The 15,067-nt window shown below is 43.4% G+C and overlaps 1 protein-coding gene across 1 annotated transcript; it reads left to right on the plus strand.

Moving 5' to 3' along the window:
- Nucleotides 1-4,488: 4,488 nt before the first annotated feature.
- On the plus strand, nucleotides 4,489-12,618 carry LOC307125432 (globoside alpha-1,3-N-acetylgalactosaminyltransferase 1-like; the record flags this gene model as incomplete). Its single annotated transcript, XM_079815282.1, has 4 exons — nucleotides 4,489-4,502; nucleotides 4,637-4,666; nucleotides 4,772-4,909; nucleotides 11,928-12,618. The coding sequence occupies 4 exons, from the start codon at nucleotides 4,489-4,491 to the stop codon at nucleotides 12,616-12,618; spliced, it is 873 nt and encodes a 290-aa protein (XP_079671408.1).
- Between the last annotated feature and the right edge of the window lie 2,449 nt (nucleotides 12,619-15,067).

The raw sequence follows: 15,067 nt of genomic DNA on the forward strand, positions 1-15,067 counted from the left end.
ACGGAAGCGCGATTCCAGGCGATGTCCACACTAGTGGTCCAGGAACCTGGGGCTAAACCTGGCAGATATGCGTGAGTCCGACTAAGTTTGGTTCCTCAACGCCCCTGTCTGTCAGGCTGGCCTCTTCGGCGACGCCATCGAGAACTTTGCCCAGCAGTTCTCGATGGCCTAGAAGCAGACACAGGCGGTTTAAAAAAAAACAAAAAAACATCCTGATTCGCAGCGCCTCTGCCTGCTTGTCGCCGAGGGCGCCCCCCCTGCGTCCGCCTCCGCCTCCGCCCCTGAGAAACCCAGGCAGCAGCCTCCATCTGGGAAGCAGGGTGCCGGACGTAAGGGAGGCACCCAACCCGCTCAGGGCTTGCTAGTCTACAAGCAAGCGTAAGGGCAAGCGGCCCTGAGACGGGCAGCCCAGGGAGAACAGGAGCTGCTCCGAGGGAGTGGGTGTCCGCACCCCTCCCCCACCCCCCGGAGGAGGACCAGGGGCCCCGACTGGTGTCAATACTCTGCCGCTGGCTCTCCGGAGTCCAGCAGTACCCACATTTTCAGAGCAGTTTCCTCTCTCCCTGGGCACCAAGAGGGTCAGATTGGCAGTGTGCGACGCCCCCGGGCCTTGCCACTCCTTTCCTCGCCTCCCCTCGCCAGGGGGCAGCAGTGTGCGACTCGAGGACGCCTCCAGGCCTTCTCACCCACACTCTGCCCCACCCTGGAATACTCAGACAACACTCCGGGCAGCCTCCAGGCCTCCCGAGTCGGGTCTGTCTGTTCCACCTCGCTGCCTCACCCCGGGTACGTCTGTGGTGCCGTTGGTCCCGCTTGTTCGGTCTCTGGGGGCTTGGCTACAGCTCCCCAGGCCGTCTCGCTGGCTCATCCGTACCATCAGACTCGGCTACGCGATTCAGTTCGCTTACCGGCCTCCCAAGTACAGGGGCATCTTCTTCGCCTCCGTGCGAAGCAGCGATGCTCAGGTCTTGTGGTCAGAGATCGATGTCCTACTGGCGAAGGACGCGGTCAAGCCGGTTCCTCAAGCCGATATGAAGGCAGGGTTCTACAGCCCCTACTTCATTGTACCCAAGAAAGGTGGTGGGTTACGGCCAATCTTGGACCTGCGTATCCTGAATCGGGCCCTGCACAAGCTCCTGTTCCGGATGCTAACGCAGAAACGCATTTTCGAATGCGTCCGTCCCCAAGATTGGTTCGCAGCAATTGACCTGAAGGCTGCGTACTTTCATGTCTCTATCCTTCCTCGACACAGACCGTTCCTACGCTTTGCGTTCGAGGGGAAGGCATATCAGTACAAAGTCCTGCCCTTCGGGCTGTCCCTGTCGCCTCGCATCTTCACGAAAGTCGCAGAGGCAGTCATTGTTCCGCTCAGAGAACGCGGCGTTCGCATCCTCAACTATCTCGACGACTGGCTCATACTCGCCCAGTCTCGGGGAGCAGTTGTGCGAACACAGGGACATGGTGCTCAGTCACCTCAGCCTGTTGGGCCTTCGGGTCAACCGAGAGAAGAGCAAACTCTGTCCCACACAGAGGATCTCTTATCTCGGTATGGAGCTTGATTCGGTCAGCCAGACGGCCGCCTCACGGAAGAGCGGGTCAGGTCAGTGTTGAACTGCTTGAATTCGTTCAAAGGCAGGACAGCGGTCCCACTGAAATTTTTTCAGAGGCTCCTGGACATATGGCATCTGCAGCCGCGGTAACGCCGCTCGGATTGCTTCATATGAGACCGCTTCAACACTGGCTTCATGGCCGAGTCCCGAGGTGGCCGTGGCAGAGCGGCCAGTACTGGGTCCCAGTGACTCCTTACTGTCGCCAAATTTTCAGCCCGTGGTCTGACGCTTCGTTCTCCGGGCCGGGATGCCCTTAGAACTAGTGTCCAGGCATGCTGTGCTCTTCATGGATGCCTCCTCCACGGGCTGGGGAGCCACGTACAACGGGCATGCAGTTCAGGTCTGTGGACGGGACCTCAATTGCATTGGCATATCAATTGCCTCGAGTTGTTAGCAGTACACTTGGCACTGCGCCGCCTTGGCACAACCTCTTCGTTGAATGGTGCTCTTCCCACCGGGAAGACCCCCGAAGGTGTTCGGTTAGTGTCGTGCTTTCTTTCCTGCAAGATGGGCTGGAGCGAAGGCTGTCTCCCTCCACCCTCAAAGTGTACGTCGCAGCAATAGCGGCGTATCACGAAGCAGTCGAAGGTAAGTCCTTGGGGAAGCACAACCTAATCGTCAGGTTCCTCAGAGGTGCGAGGAGGCTATATCCTCCTCGTCCAAACTCTTTACCCTCTTGGGACTTGGCTCTAGTGCTCAGAGCACTTCAGAGCCCTCCCTTTGAGCCTTTGCAATCTGTGGAGCTTAAAATCCTGTCAATGAAGACAGTGCTTCTGACGGCATTGGCCTCCATCTAGAGGGTAGGGGACCTGCATGCACTTTCGGTCAATGAATCGTGCCTAGAATTCGGGCCGGACAACTCTCACGTTGTCCTGAGACCCTGGCCTGGATACGTGCCCAAGGTTCCTACCACTCCCTTCAGGGACCAGGCAGTGAACCTGCAAACGCTGCCTTCGGAGGAGGCAGACCCAGCCCTGGGGACCTCAGAGCAACTCTTTGTCTGTTACGGAGGCCATCAGAAGGGAAAAGCTGTCTCCAAGCAGAGGTTTGCCCACTGGATAGTGGATGCTATCGTCTTGGTTACCAGTCCCAAGACGTGCCTTGCCCGTTTGGGTTGTGAGCACACTCAAAAAGGAGTGTGGCTTCCTCCTGGGCGCTGGCTCAAGGCGCCTCGCTGACAGATGTATGTAGAGCTGCGGGCTTGGCGACACCTAACACCTTCGCTATATTCTATAGCCTCCATGTAGGGCTCGTCCACAGTGGCCAATGGCGCAACTAAGTGCCCGTTGTAGTGTCGGCTTGCAACGCCACTCCCGCCCTCTGGGCTGGATACGTGCGTCTATTGTCTCCAGTTGTGTTCCCCGGAAACGGCTAACCCTGTCGAGCTCCTCCATCACCCCTCGGTGCCAGACGTTGCGGCCGTCTGATGCCAGGCCTGCACCCGTATGCTTGTGAAACGTGCGTGTAGGCTGGGTTCCATATGTAGCGGTTCCCTCACGGCAACCCCATAAGTGTATTCTTCCACAGTACCTGCTACCCTACTTGGCTAGCCCCGTGTCTTTCCCTTGACAGAGCCCGCTCTGTCGTCTCTGGGCGTGTTCTTTCCCCCCTGGAACCAGGCTGGAACCACCCCAGAGACTGCCATATGTTGCACTACCCTGCTAGGTTAGTCCTTATGTGTATTCCGCCACCAATCCTTTCACTGAAGGATGTGGCTCCGCAGCGTACCATCTCCAGAGACGGGCACGCTTCCCAGCGTTATCCAATAGTCACACTGAGTGGGTCTTGCAGAAACAGCAGTGACTGACCTCCCTGCTTGGAGCCCTGACTTCCGTACCATCTAAGACGGTCCAGTGCGCTTAAGCAGGACGCTGGAAGGGCCAGCCTCCTGGCGTTTTGGTAGGGATCCCAATTCGTAGGTCAGTTCCGACGTACGTCGAATGTGACCGACTGAAAGGGAACATCTCGGTTACGTATGTAACCCTCATTCCCTGAAGAAGGGAACGGAGATGTACGTCCCGTCGCCAGGTGCTGTGCTTCCGCTAGGGGGCCGAGTCACTCGGCTCCTCAGCAGAAAAAAGCAATGATCAAGCATTCCACTTCCTTATTTATACCCGCACTGCGGGGCGGTGCGTGGAATGCGTGAATTGCATGCCAATCTCCATTGGCTCGTTTTTAACACACTCGAAGTAGATTGGTCTCTGAAATCAGATCCCAATTCGTCGGTCAGTTCCGACGTACATACGCAACCAAGACGTTTTTGGAAACAGGATTTTATTCAGAGCCCGGGAAATGCAATCCACTTAACCCATACATTTCTATATTTTATGAAATGGCAGTCGTTTAACTCTATTTTAAAAAGGAACTGCCCGTAAACAAAAGTATGTAATGTAAGTATGGGAGTTGGAGAGGAAATGTTAGGATTTGAGGAAGTCATTGATCTAGATCAGGGTTATTCAAATCTTGCCCTGGAGGGCCAATGCGCTGCAGAGTTTAGCTCCAACCCTATTCAAACACACCTGAACATGCTAATCAATGTCTTCAGGTTCTTTAGAAAATCACAGGTAGGTGAGTTTGATCAGGGTTGGAGCTAAACTCTCCAGCGCATTGGCCCTCCAGGGCAAGATTTGAATAACCCTGATCTAGATTGTCTTAACACTTTCTAAATGGAAAGAGGACAAGGAAGGGGATCTCTTTTAATTTTGCCTAAATTTTTCAGTTTTACCTTTTGCATTTGACTTTTTCTGAATTTTGTGCTAATACTATATTCTATATAACATATAAAACTTAATACTGTTAAAACTGGTAGCTTGTATAGTTTTTGTGAATGCGCTGCAATGTTTTAACAATAAGAAAGTCAATTAATAGCTTGAGATCCATGTTAAGCCCACAGTAAGACACATAATCTAGAAAAGACTTTTGAAAAGTAGGTGGAAGTCAAAACAGTAATAAGGGAAACAAGCTGTGAGTGTAGGGGAATACAAAGCATCACAACTGTTCACAATTGATTTTTTTTTTTAATACAGGCTTTCATACAAACAGCCTATTGTAGTGAGGTAAGAACATAAACAGTTCTTTTTATATAAATATATATTTATTTTATATAATTATGCATTTGGATTTGCATTTCATGCATATGTATGTGAATTTATTTGAAACAGCCCAGATGGCAAACCTGTTGCCTTAACACCATGGTTAGTCCCAATTGTATGGGAAGGAACTTTTGATCCCATGCTGATTGATTTAATCTACAGACAAAAAAACATCACCATAGCAACTACAGTCTTCGCTCTTGGAAAGTGAGTTCATATCTCTTCTATCTTTGATCTTCATTGACTTGAAATTTAAACGATATTAAATAAACAAGAATGCCCTTTCAGCACTGCTGATGGTTGGACATTTTTATGTCATCTTGCCAAAATCTCAAGTTATTAAAGGCAAAGTGCTACACACAGGCGAATTAAGACATTATTGGCTATAGCTCAATGACAAATGCTAGGCTTACACCGGGTCTACACCGGACATGACTGCTAACATGTCGCATCATGTCTCAAGTGTGTTGATCCATGTCCTTGTTATCTGACACCAGATGATACACACAATCTTTGTGCTGTTTGTTTGGGTGAAGAGTCCATGAGGACGCTGTATGTGTGCACTGCGAGCGTTTGACTATGAAAAAGCTCCGCTCTTGTTTGTCCCTCTTCTCGAGGGAGCCGGGACGAACACCTTGTACCCCGTGACTCAGGACCTGATGTCGCTGAGGCAAGGAGGAAACTCAGATTGTGGGGGCCTCAGGTGGAGTTTGATGAGGAGTTTGAAAGGGGTGTAGTCCTTTCACACTCCTCTGTGGCTGACAAGAGCGATCTGCTGGAGGTGGATGTATTATCTCTTATTTCCTCTGATCCAGCAGGCAGTGCTCTGCTGTGCTTAAAGGGATAGTTCACCCAAAAATGAAAATTCTGTCGTCATTTATTCACCCTCAAGATGTTCCAAACCTGTATGAGTTTCTTTGTTCTGCTGAACACAAGAGAAGATATTTAGAAGAATGTGTGTAACAAAGCAGATAGAGCAACCATTGACTACCATAGTATTTTTTTGCCCTACTATAGCCGCGTTTCCACCACAGGAACTTTCCCCCGGAACTAGGAACTTTGGGGGGGAACTCGGTGTGTTTTGACCGCAGGAACCAGGGTCTAAATTAAGTTCCGGGTAAATATTTCCCCCTCCAAACGGCCCTGCTTGTGAGGTGGTACTTTTTAAAAGGTCGGGAACTTTCGGGGGTGGGACTTGGGCGCTGAACATGCTGATTGGTTGAGCTCTCGCAGCATTTTTTTTTTCACCGCCATTTTTTACAAGTCTTTTGCAAGGTGGGTTCTGCGTTCAGTAAATATTTTCTTTGCAACAATGGAGTTCAACAAAAAATTCGACCGATGGACCGACGACGAGGTTCAGGCTTTTTTGAGCATATATGCGGAGGAGGACATCCAGCGGGAACTGGCAACAGCGACCCGCAATGAAAAGGTATACCTGAAGATATCGACTCGGTTCCAGTCACACTGGAAAACAGTGCAGAGAGAAGTTAAAGAAATGAAGACAAGATTACAAGAAATTAAAGGATCATAACAACCGGAGCGGTTCCGACCGGCGTATCAACAAGTGGTATGACAGCCTGGACGCGTTGTTGGGACACAGACCGCCCTTTTCTTGTGCAGCTGTAACAAAAGACTCGGCTAGTGCGTTGTTGGAAACCATCCAGGAATCCGAGTGGGTTGAAGGTAAATATCTCATCTTGGTATCATCTATTAAACTCGTTGCAGTGTTTAAACACGTTGCAGTAACTTTTTTCAACGTAACGAGTGGCCCCAATGACCAGAGACCAGCGTGTTTTCCCCCGCGGTCACCAGTACGTTAGCCCTCATCCCGTGTCTCCTGCCGAAACACACACACACGCTGAGGTATAAAGCTGACAAAAATGTGTATATATTTAAAAACTGATGTGTAATCCTTAATGGTTTTGAGTAGTTTTGTTGTTTTTAATTGTAAACTTAAATTGCCCATGATAAAAATTGCACACTGGGCATTGTTCAAGCTGGGCAAACAATTGTTCATTATTTGTAGTGAAAACACTTTAAATAATTAATTGATGGTTTCTATTGTTTCATGGTTGCCTTGTGTATTAATTTCCATGTGTTTCTGTGCAATTTTTCTACTTAGAGAAAAGGAAAAGGGACTGACTTTCTTGATGCACTGAGGGACATGGAGGATGCTAATCGGGCCGTCCTGCAGCATGGACAAGAACAGCGTGACCAATATATTCAGCTGTTACTTGAGAGCCAGGCCGAGGAGAGATGAGGAGGCAAGAGTTGGCATTCCACCAGTCAAAAGCGGAAGAAAGCTGACGCCAGCAGAGGGACTTTCAGACCGGGTTTCTGTCTGTTCTTGGACAGTTTGTCCAGTCGTTCAAGAAGTAGCCACAATGACCAGCCGCTTGAATGAAGCATTTGCACTACCACATTTGTACTTTATACTGTATATTGTACGTGTTGGCACAGCTCTTGGACAGGTTACTGAAAAATAAACTTTTTTTTATATTGTTGTTTTCACATTTTATATTTTAATTTTATTGTTCTAGTAATTTATTTGTCTTTGCACACTTTTATTTTAAGAACTAATCTGTCTAAAATAAAGTAAAATGTGTAAAATGTCACTGTCTTTAATTTCCACATTCTAACTATATAACCACATTCTAATTGTATTCATATAGTGTAGGAAGCAAATAAAAGGGCTGCTGCTCGCAAGTCTTTCTGAATATGCACATAAACATATCTAGAAAACCCAAATATTATATTTTTAAATGTATAACTATGTGAATGTAGTATAATAACTTATAACCACAACTTAAGTGAAGCCATAAGTGTGGTCCTGCTTCATTTCAAATTTGAGGAAGAAGTCTCTAAAATTATGCATTTAATGAAGCATATTGTAATACTAGTCATGTGATTTTTTTTTGTTTTGTTTTTTGTGAATGTTAAGAGATGTTATTGTGATAAAAAATAAAATACTTGTAGTCTAGTACCTAATCTTTCAACCGCTTAATTCAGTCTATTGTTTTCATTCAATTAACTTTTCACACATCTGTCATGAATGACTGAAACCTCATTATCCTTTTATAGAAAATATTTTGTTTTGGAATTGAGCTATTACAACACATTCAGATTTTGGATTGCCCATCATCCTATTTTGCATTAAAATGGTCAAACCAGGTGAAAGTGCACGTTTAAATAAGCAGTGTTGGTAATGTGTATACCAGCAAAAGCAGCGCTGCTTGCATCACCTCCACTTGTTATTGTTGCAGACAGTATCGCGCAAAAGTGATTACTGTCCGTCGGTGACTGGGAGGAGCAGTCGCGTGCATTCCAACGTCACCGGACTAATTTGCCTAATCTTCCCGGTACTATAGACCGCGGTGGAAACGCAGATTGTAGCAGGTCTGGGGGAGAAAAAGTTCCTGGGAAAAAAGTTCCTGGTACAAATAGTTCCGGGTAATTTCGGTGGAAACGCGGCTAATGGTAGTCAATGATTGCTCTACCTTCTATATCTTCTTTTGTGTTCAGCAGAACAAAGAAACTCATACAGGTTTGGAACATCTTGAGGGTGAATAAATGATGACAGAATTTTCATTTTTGGGTGAACTATCCATTTAAGCCAGGATGAGCAGAATATGGCTGATGAAGAGGTAGAAATAACAGCCTTCTCCGCCTGCAGAGTTGTTGGAAAGCCATATTCAGCCTGCATCCATCGATTTCAGCATTCTAATTATTCCAATGTCGAGGGGATCCGTGAGCATGGATACATGTCGATGCCTCCCATTGAAGAGACGCTCTCGAGCTAGGCCTATCTCTCAAAGGGGGAAATATCAACTCTGAAGGCTCTGTCTCTGTCATCTAAATCCCTTATAATGACATCTCGCTTAAATGGCAAGGTATACACATCAGTGGGTCAGGCTTGGGCTGCTTTGCACACTATGGTAGTGCTGCAAGTATACCAAGACAATCTGCTGAGGGACCTGGACCAGGGTCAGGGTCTTTCCCTTGATGTGATGGCTGAGCTGCACTGCACCACAAAACAGACTGCAATGTTGGCCATGAAGAGACGTCTGTGGATGAACATGGCCAGCATTGGGCTGAAAGAGAAGGGCACATCCGTTGAGGCTGTGGTCAATAAGTTTAAGGAGGTGAAGGTGCGGGCAGCATACCGTGCCGGCCTGGGTCTGCACCCTAACCGTCAGGGGGACCTGGCCTATCTTGGGCTCATGACCAAAGACAGGGCCAGATGACTAGCGTCGCCACTTGTGGCCCTCCTCCTCCGAGGAGCAGGTTGTAGAGGAGGCTTGAGCCTGCTGAGCTTCTCTCCTCTGAGCACTGCGGGTTAGCAGTTTTCGAGTGGCAAGACTTTCTGTGAGCCTCCTCGATAAAATGTTTTTAAGATATACAGTGCATCCGGAAAGTATTCACAGCGCTCAACTTTTGTTATGTTACAGCCTTATTCGAAAATGGATTAAATTGCCATTAAACAAATGAAGAAGAAAGAGGTATGGCATGCTGCTACTTATCGTCTGTTTCTATGGTGACTCCTGCGTGACCATGGTGACCAGACGTCCCATTTTTCCTGGGACAGTCCTGTATTTCCCAGGCGGTCCTGTATTTCAGATCTATTTTTAGTGTCCTGACTTATTATGAAAAAAAATCATGTTTCGTCCGGTATTCCTTCTTTCTTTACTAGGTGATCATATAAAAGCGAGCAGCAGTCTTCTGTCACGCGAGAATAGCCTAATCAAAGGTGCCAATCTCGTCATAGTATTGCCTATTTTGGAGAACAAAATTACCATCCATTCAAAATTCGTTATCGACAATTTGCAGTTAGTAAAGCCAGCATATTAGAGAGCGTGGAGGAGATCAAGTCAGTTATTATGTTATTAAGTTCTGCGCATGGAAAAAAAGAAGTCAATGTGGCATCGCGCTGAATGACACACACCAGAAGTGCTCTCTCAGACAGTGCACCATCCCGAATTTACTTCTTTTTTGCGCCTGAATGCTCAAATACAGACACACAGTTGTCAATACCATCATATGAAGTATCTCACGTAAATACAGTCGGTTATTGCTTAAGTAAACGTAAACAGCTTGGTGAAAACTGGATGTGTTTCAGCCACTGATCTATATAGAGATCATTTACATATATCAATGAGTAGATACTAGCGTTTGGTCTTAAAGTGACAGCAGCCTACAAATATCAGTCTGTGTCATTAATGTTTATCAAAAAACAAAAGATGTTAAATAAATGCAAACTATACATGTTAAATAAACCTACCTGAAAAATGTGGTTTATTTAATTTGTAACTAAAACCCTAATTCAGCGTTCAACTTGTTCCAAGTTCAGGGTTTATGTGACGGTACGTTACCTACTCTCTTGAATACCCTCATGTCTGAGTTCAACTCGACATTACACCAGGGCAGATGTTTATTTATTTGTTTATTTAAAAGGATCCCCATTAGCTGACGCCAAGACGACAGCTAGTCTTCCTGGGGTCCAAACAATACATACAAAACCCAATAATTACAATCACAATTACTCCAAATATATCATATGTAAAATAAAATAATGAAAGAGTTGTGCTAACTCTTTATGTCTATGTTGTGCTACAACATAGCACATAATACAACCTCACTCAACCAAGCCAGACAATATTATGATATTGAAAACAAATACAGTCTTAGTCTTTTTTTTAAACCAGTTTTTCCCTTGATTTCACGAACCCCAACTGGAAGATTGTTCCAAAACACAATTGACCTATAAAAAATGGTCCTCTTCATAGAGTCAGATTTAGGTAGGGGTAAAGAAATCTGACGACTATTCACCCCTCTTGTGTAATGTGAATGCATATCTGAATAGTAAATTATATTATCATAAAAAAATGTCCGAGTATTAATAATTCTATGAAGGTATACTAACATATTAACAGATAGTCTATCCTTGACCATCAGCCAATCAAGACGTTCATGCATCACTGCAACACTAGTTCTCGAAGAGAACTTGCAGCCTTGTTTTGAGCCACTTGTAATTTTTTTAAATGACTACTTGATGCAGCAGACCATACAACAGAACAGTAATCCAAATGACACAAAACCAATGTACAAACAACACGACTAAACAGATGTGAATTTAGAAACTGTGCACATTTACGTGTAACTGCAACAGCTCTACCCATTTTAGCAACAACTGTGTTAATGTGATCAGACCATGACAATGTGGAATCAAGCCAAAGTCCAAAAAGCTTCACCTTTTTTAGCTGCTGTATATTTTGACCATTTACTTGTATATTAATTTTAGGATTATCAGATACTCTATACTTAGAACCAAATATTATACTCTTAGTTTTGGAAATATTTAGAACAAGTTTATTTGTTTTGATCCAGTTATACAATTTGCTAATCTCACAAGACAGAACCTGATTAAGCTCTGAACATGTAGAGGCTGCATAATAAAGAGTAGTATCATCAGCAAACATAGTCAATGTAGCCTTACTGAGTATATACGGCATATCATTTGTAAAAATTGAAAATAACAAAGGTCCGAGGCAACTTCCTTGAGGAACACCACATTCCAAGGACCTGCTACAAGATAATGCACCATTAAAATAAACTCTTTGCGACCTCTCCGACAGATAGCTCTTAAACCACTTGATTGCTGAGGAAGTAAAACCATAACTAATAAGTTTGGAAATCAAAATTTCATGATCGATCACATCAAAGGCAGCACTGAAGTCCAGTAGTAGTGTACCCACTAGCATTGAATTATCAATTGATGTTAGCCAGCTATCCGACATTTGAGTCATTGCAGTGCAGGTGGAATGACCATACCTATAAGCATGCTGAAACATCGTAGTCAAATCATTTTTAGAAAAATAATCTTGCACTTGCTTAAATACAATCTTTTCCAATAATTTACTTATAGGCAAAATGCTTATTAGGCCTACTATTTGGGCCACAGAAAGTTAATTTTGTGTCTTTGGGTAAAGGAATTATCTTACCCTCCTTCCAAAGTTTTGGACACTCACCACCAATCAGACATCTATTAAAAATGTGACAGATTGGCAAGATGTGTTAGAGCTAAACTCTGCAGGAGCAGGATTGGACGCCCCTCATCTAGTTTTTTGTATGGTTTTGAATGTACAGTATATTGGAGTTTGTCCTCTGGTCTTTGTGAATAAGTTGCCAAAAATTTACATTTGTCACTCTCACTCTCTCTTTTTTTCAGGTATACACAGTTTCTTAAAGTTTTCCTGGAGTCTGCAGAGCAGAATTACTTTGTTGGATTTCGTGTGCATTATTATGTGTTCACTGATCAACCAGAACAGGTTCCTGCAGTGAAAATGGGTGAAGAACATAATCTGACTGTGTTGATAGTCCCTAGTTCTAACAGATGGCAGGATATCAGTTTGAGCAGGATGGCAAGACTGGAGAAACTGATTGAGAGTCGATTGATCAATGAAGCCGACTACGTTTTCAGCCTTGATGTGGATTCAAAGTTTTATGGTCACTGGGGGGTGGAGACTTTGGGTCGTCTGGTAGGTGTGATACATCCTGGTTATTATCAAACACCTCGTGAACAATTCACATATGAACGCAGGCCAGAGTCTCAAGCGTTCATTCCTTATTCTGAGGGTGATTATTATTATGGAGGGGCTGTGATCGGTGGCTTAGTGGAAGATGTATATCAGCTTGCTAAAACCTGCCGGGAGCAGCTGGACATTGATGCATCTAAATCCATTGAGGCAGCATGGCAGGAGGAGTCTCATTTGAACAAGTACTTCCTATATAACAAACCCACCAAAGTGCTCTCACCTGAATATCTGTGGCAGGACCAAATACCTCACAAAGACAGGGTCAAAATCCTTCGCTTCTCTCAAATTATAAAAAACTACGCTGATGTTCGTCCAAACTTATAGCAGCTGTTAACTGAAACATGCAAGAACAAGACCTGCCAAATATTTTTCCATCAGCTACACAACATTTGTACTAACTGAAGGATGACATGTAAATGCAGTAAAACAAAGTCTAATGATTAAATGGATTCAATGTGAGATACAAACAGAGTCTATTATTATTGTTACTGTAGCAGCATAACAGTTATCAACATTTTTCTTTACCTTCACTAAAGTGAACCTTCTCTCAAATGCTGGCTAAAACTCAGTTATCAGCACTTGAATTGGTGAAAAGGAAGGCAAAGAAATGGCACTTTGCATTAAAACAAAACACTATTTATTGTAAATTAAACATGATCTAATGTTGGGAGTAATATAATTTTATTGTGAATAATAAATTATATATATATATATATATATATATATATATATATATATATATATATATATATATGCCAGGATTGAATTGATAACTAAAAAGAATATGAAATCTGACCCCACATTTAATGGTCAAATCAAATAAAAAAAAAACTTAAATAATAATACTTTCGGGAAAAAAAAAAGCTCTGACAGATTAAAAAGTTTATTTGTTCATCAGTTTAATTAAATTAAATTCACATTTATTTGTATAGCGATTTTCACATTACAGTTTAATTATCATCTTTACAGAAAATGCATGTGTCTACATTACAATTCAGAGTGATCTGATCTGCTATCAGAGATGACCAAGTAATTGTACAGTTCTGAGATAATACAAATCACGCAGTTAGCTAACATCATGTATTAATTTAAGGAAGTAACAATGAACTCATTAGAGTAATTATTAAAAGTTAACATCATAATTACAATATATAGAAAACTTGGCAGTGGTGCATGTTGTGAAGGTTAATTAAGTGAACCCACAGTTTTAATTACTATCGACAAATGCACAGTGTTGGGAAGGTTACTTTGGAAATGGTTACCCTATATTTAAAATGTAATAATAATGTAATAATAAAATGTAATAATAACTACGTCAATTACTTTATTGTATAATGTAGCTGATTACATTTGATTACTTTTTGACTACTGTTCTAAAGTGTTTTTAACTGTTTATAATTTTCAAACATTTAAACCAGACACAGAGATAGTTATATTGAAGTTATATTTGAAAACAAAAATTCTAGATCATTATACTGTAGTAAAAAATAGTAAAAATTTGCAAACTATTCTTTTTATCACTATGCAGTGGTGGAGGAAGTACCTGATTTGAAATGTACTTTTAAGTATTAAAAGTAAAAGTACTTGCATAACAGTTTATTCTCTTAATGTCTATATTCTAAAAATAATAAAAAATAAACAGTATGGGATGTGGCATTTTAATTAATTCTGACTTACAATTCTGGTTATCTATCAGGATGATCTGCAGAGTTAAATATCATTATTCTGAAGCAATATTCTCACCAGTGTTCAATCAGCTTTGATGTATTTAAATCTGCATATTTGATATTTTTACCTTTTATAAAGGTAGGGCATTTTCCCCCCTAATCTTATTAAGTATAGGCTATGCTTCAGCTTTCTTTTTACATTCTTAAATTTGATCTATACATTAAACTAGAATAAGACACTATAGGGCTGTTACCAAGCGGCAACCTCCCGCAGTTTCTCTTGAAGCCAATACGGAAGTGACTTAAACTGCAATTCATCGACTGGCCGCTAGGGACAGGCTCCAGAAGGGAGCAGAATCTCATCGCTCAAGCTCATTGAACTTTACAACTAGACCTGTCACGATTATTAAATAATCGTTTGATCGCGATTATGTTACATGCACGCCAGGCTCCACCCCCTCACTACCACAACGATCCCTGTCACCTGAATACTGAACACACACACCTGCACGTCATCATCACTGCAATCACCACCCTGCACTTAAGCACCACGCTCGCACTCAGTCACTGTCCGGTATCGTTTGCACATGACCCTACATGCTTGCTTCCTCGGACTCACCTGACTACTTACCTGATCCCCAACGAACCCTGAGTGTCTCCTCGTCTCGTCCTGTCTCCTGGTCCTCGTCTCCTTCGATCCATTGTTCCTGTGTTCAAGATCCCAAGACGTATTGTATTACCAACCATTCCAGCATTACCAGATACTCTCACTCAGACTCTCACCGCACCTGCTCACTTCCTGGTTCCGAAATAAACTCTGCTTTCACCTGCCTCTGTTATCCGTGTCTAACTCTGTTTGTAACAGATTAATTGGTCTAATCGCGGTCATTAAAGTTGATCGTTATTATTGCCCACTATTAGAAGACACAAGGGGGCCCTGTAGTTAGTAGCGGGAAGTTCGGATTTTTTTACAGACTCGGATCTTTGAATCTCGTTCAGCAAAATGAAAAAAAAAATTTAGTCATTTCGTTCATTTCAGCATAACAGGAAGAACGAAAGACTCGGACCCGGCCGAACCCGAACTCGTTCATCTTACGAGGCTCGAG

Source organism: Gobio gobio (assembly GCF_949357685.1).
Source record: "Gobio gobio genome assembly, chromosome: 4".
Lineage (NCBI taxonomy): Eukaryota > Metazoa > Chordata > Actinopteri > Cypriniformes > Gobionidae > Gobio > Gobio gobio.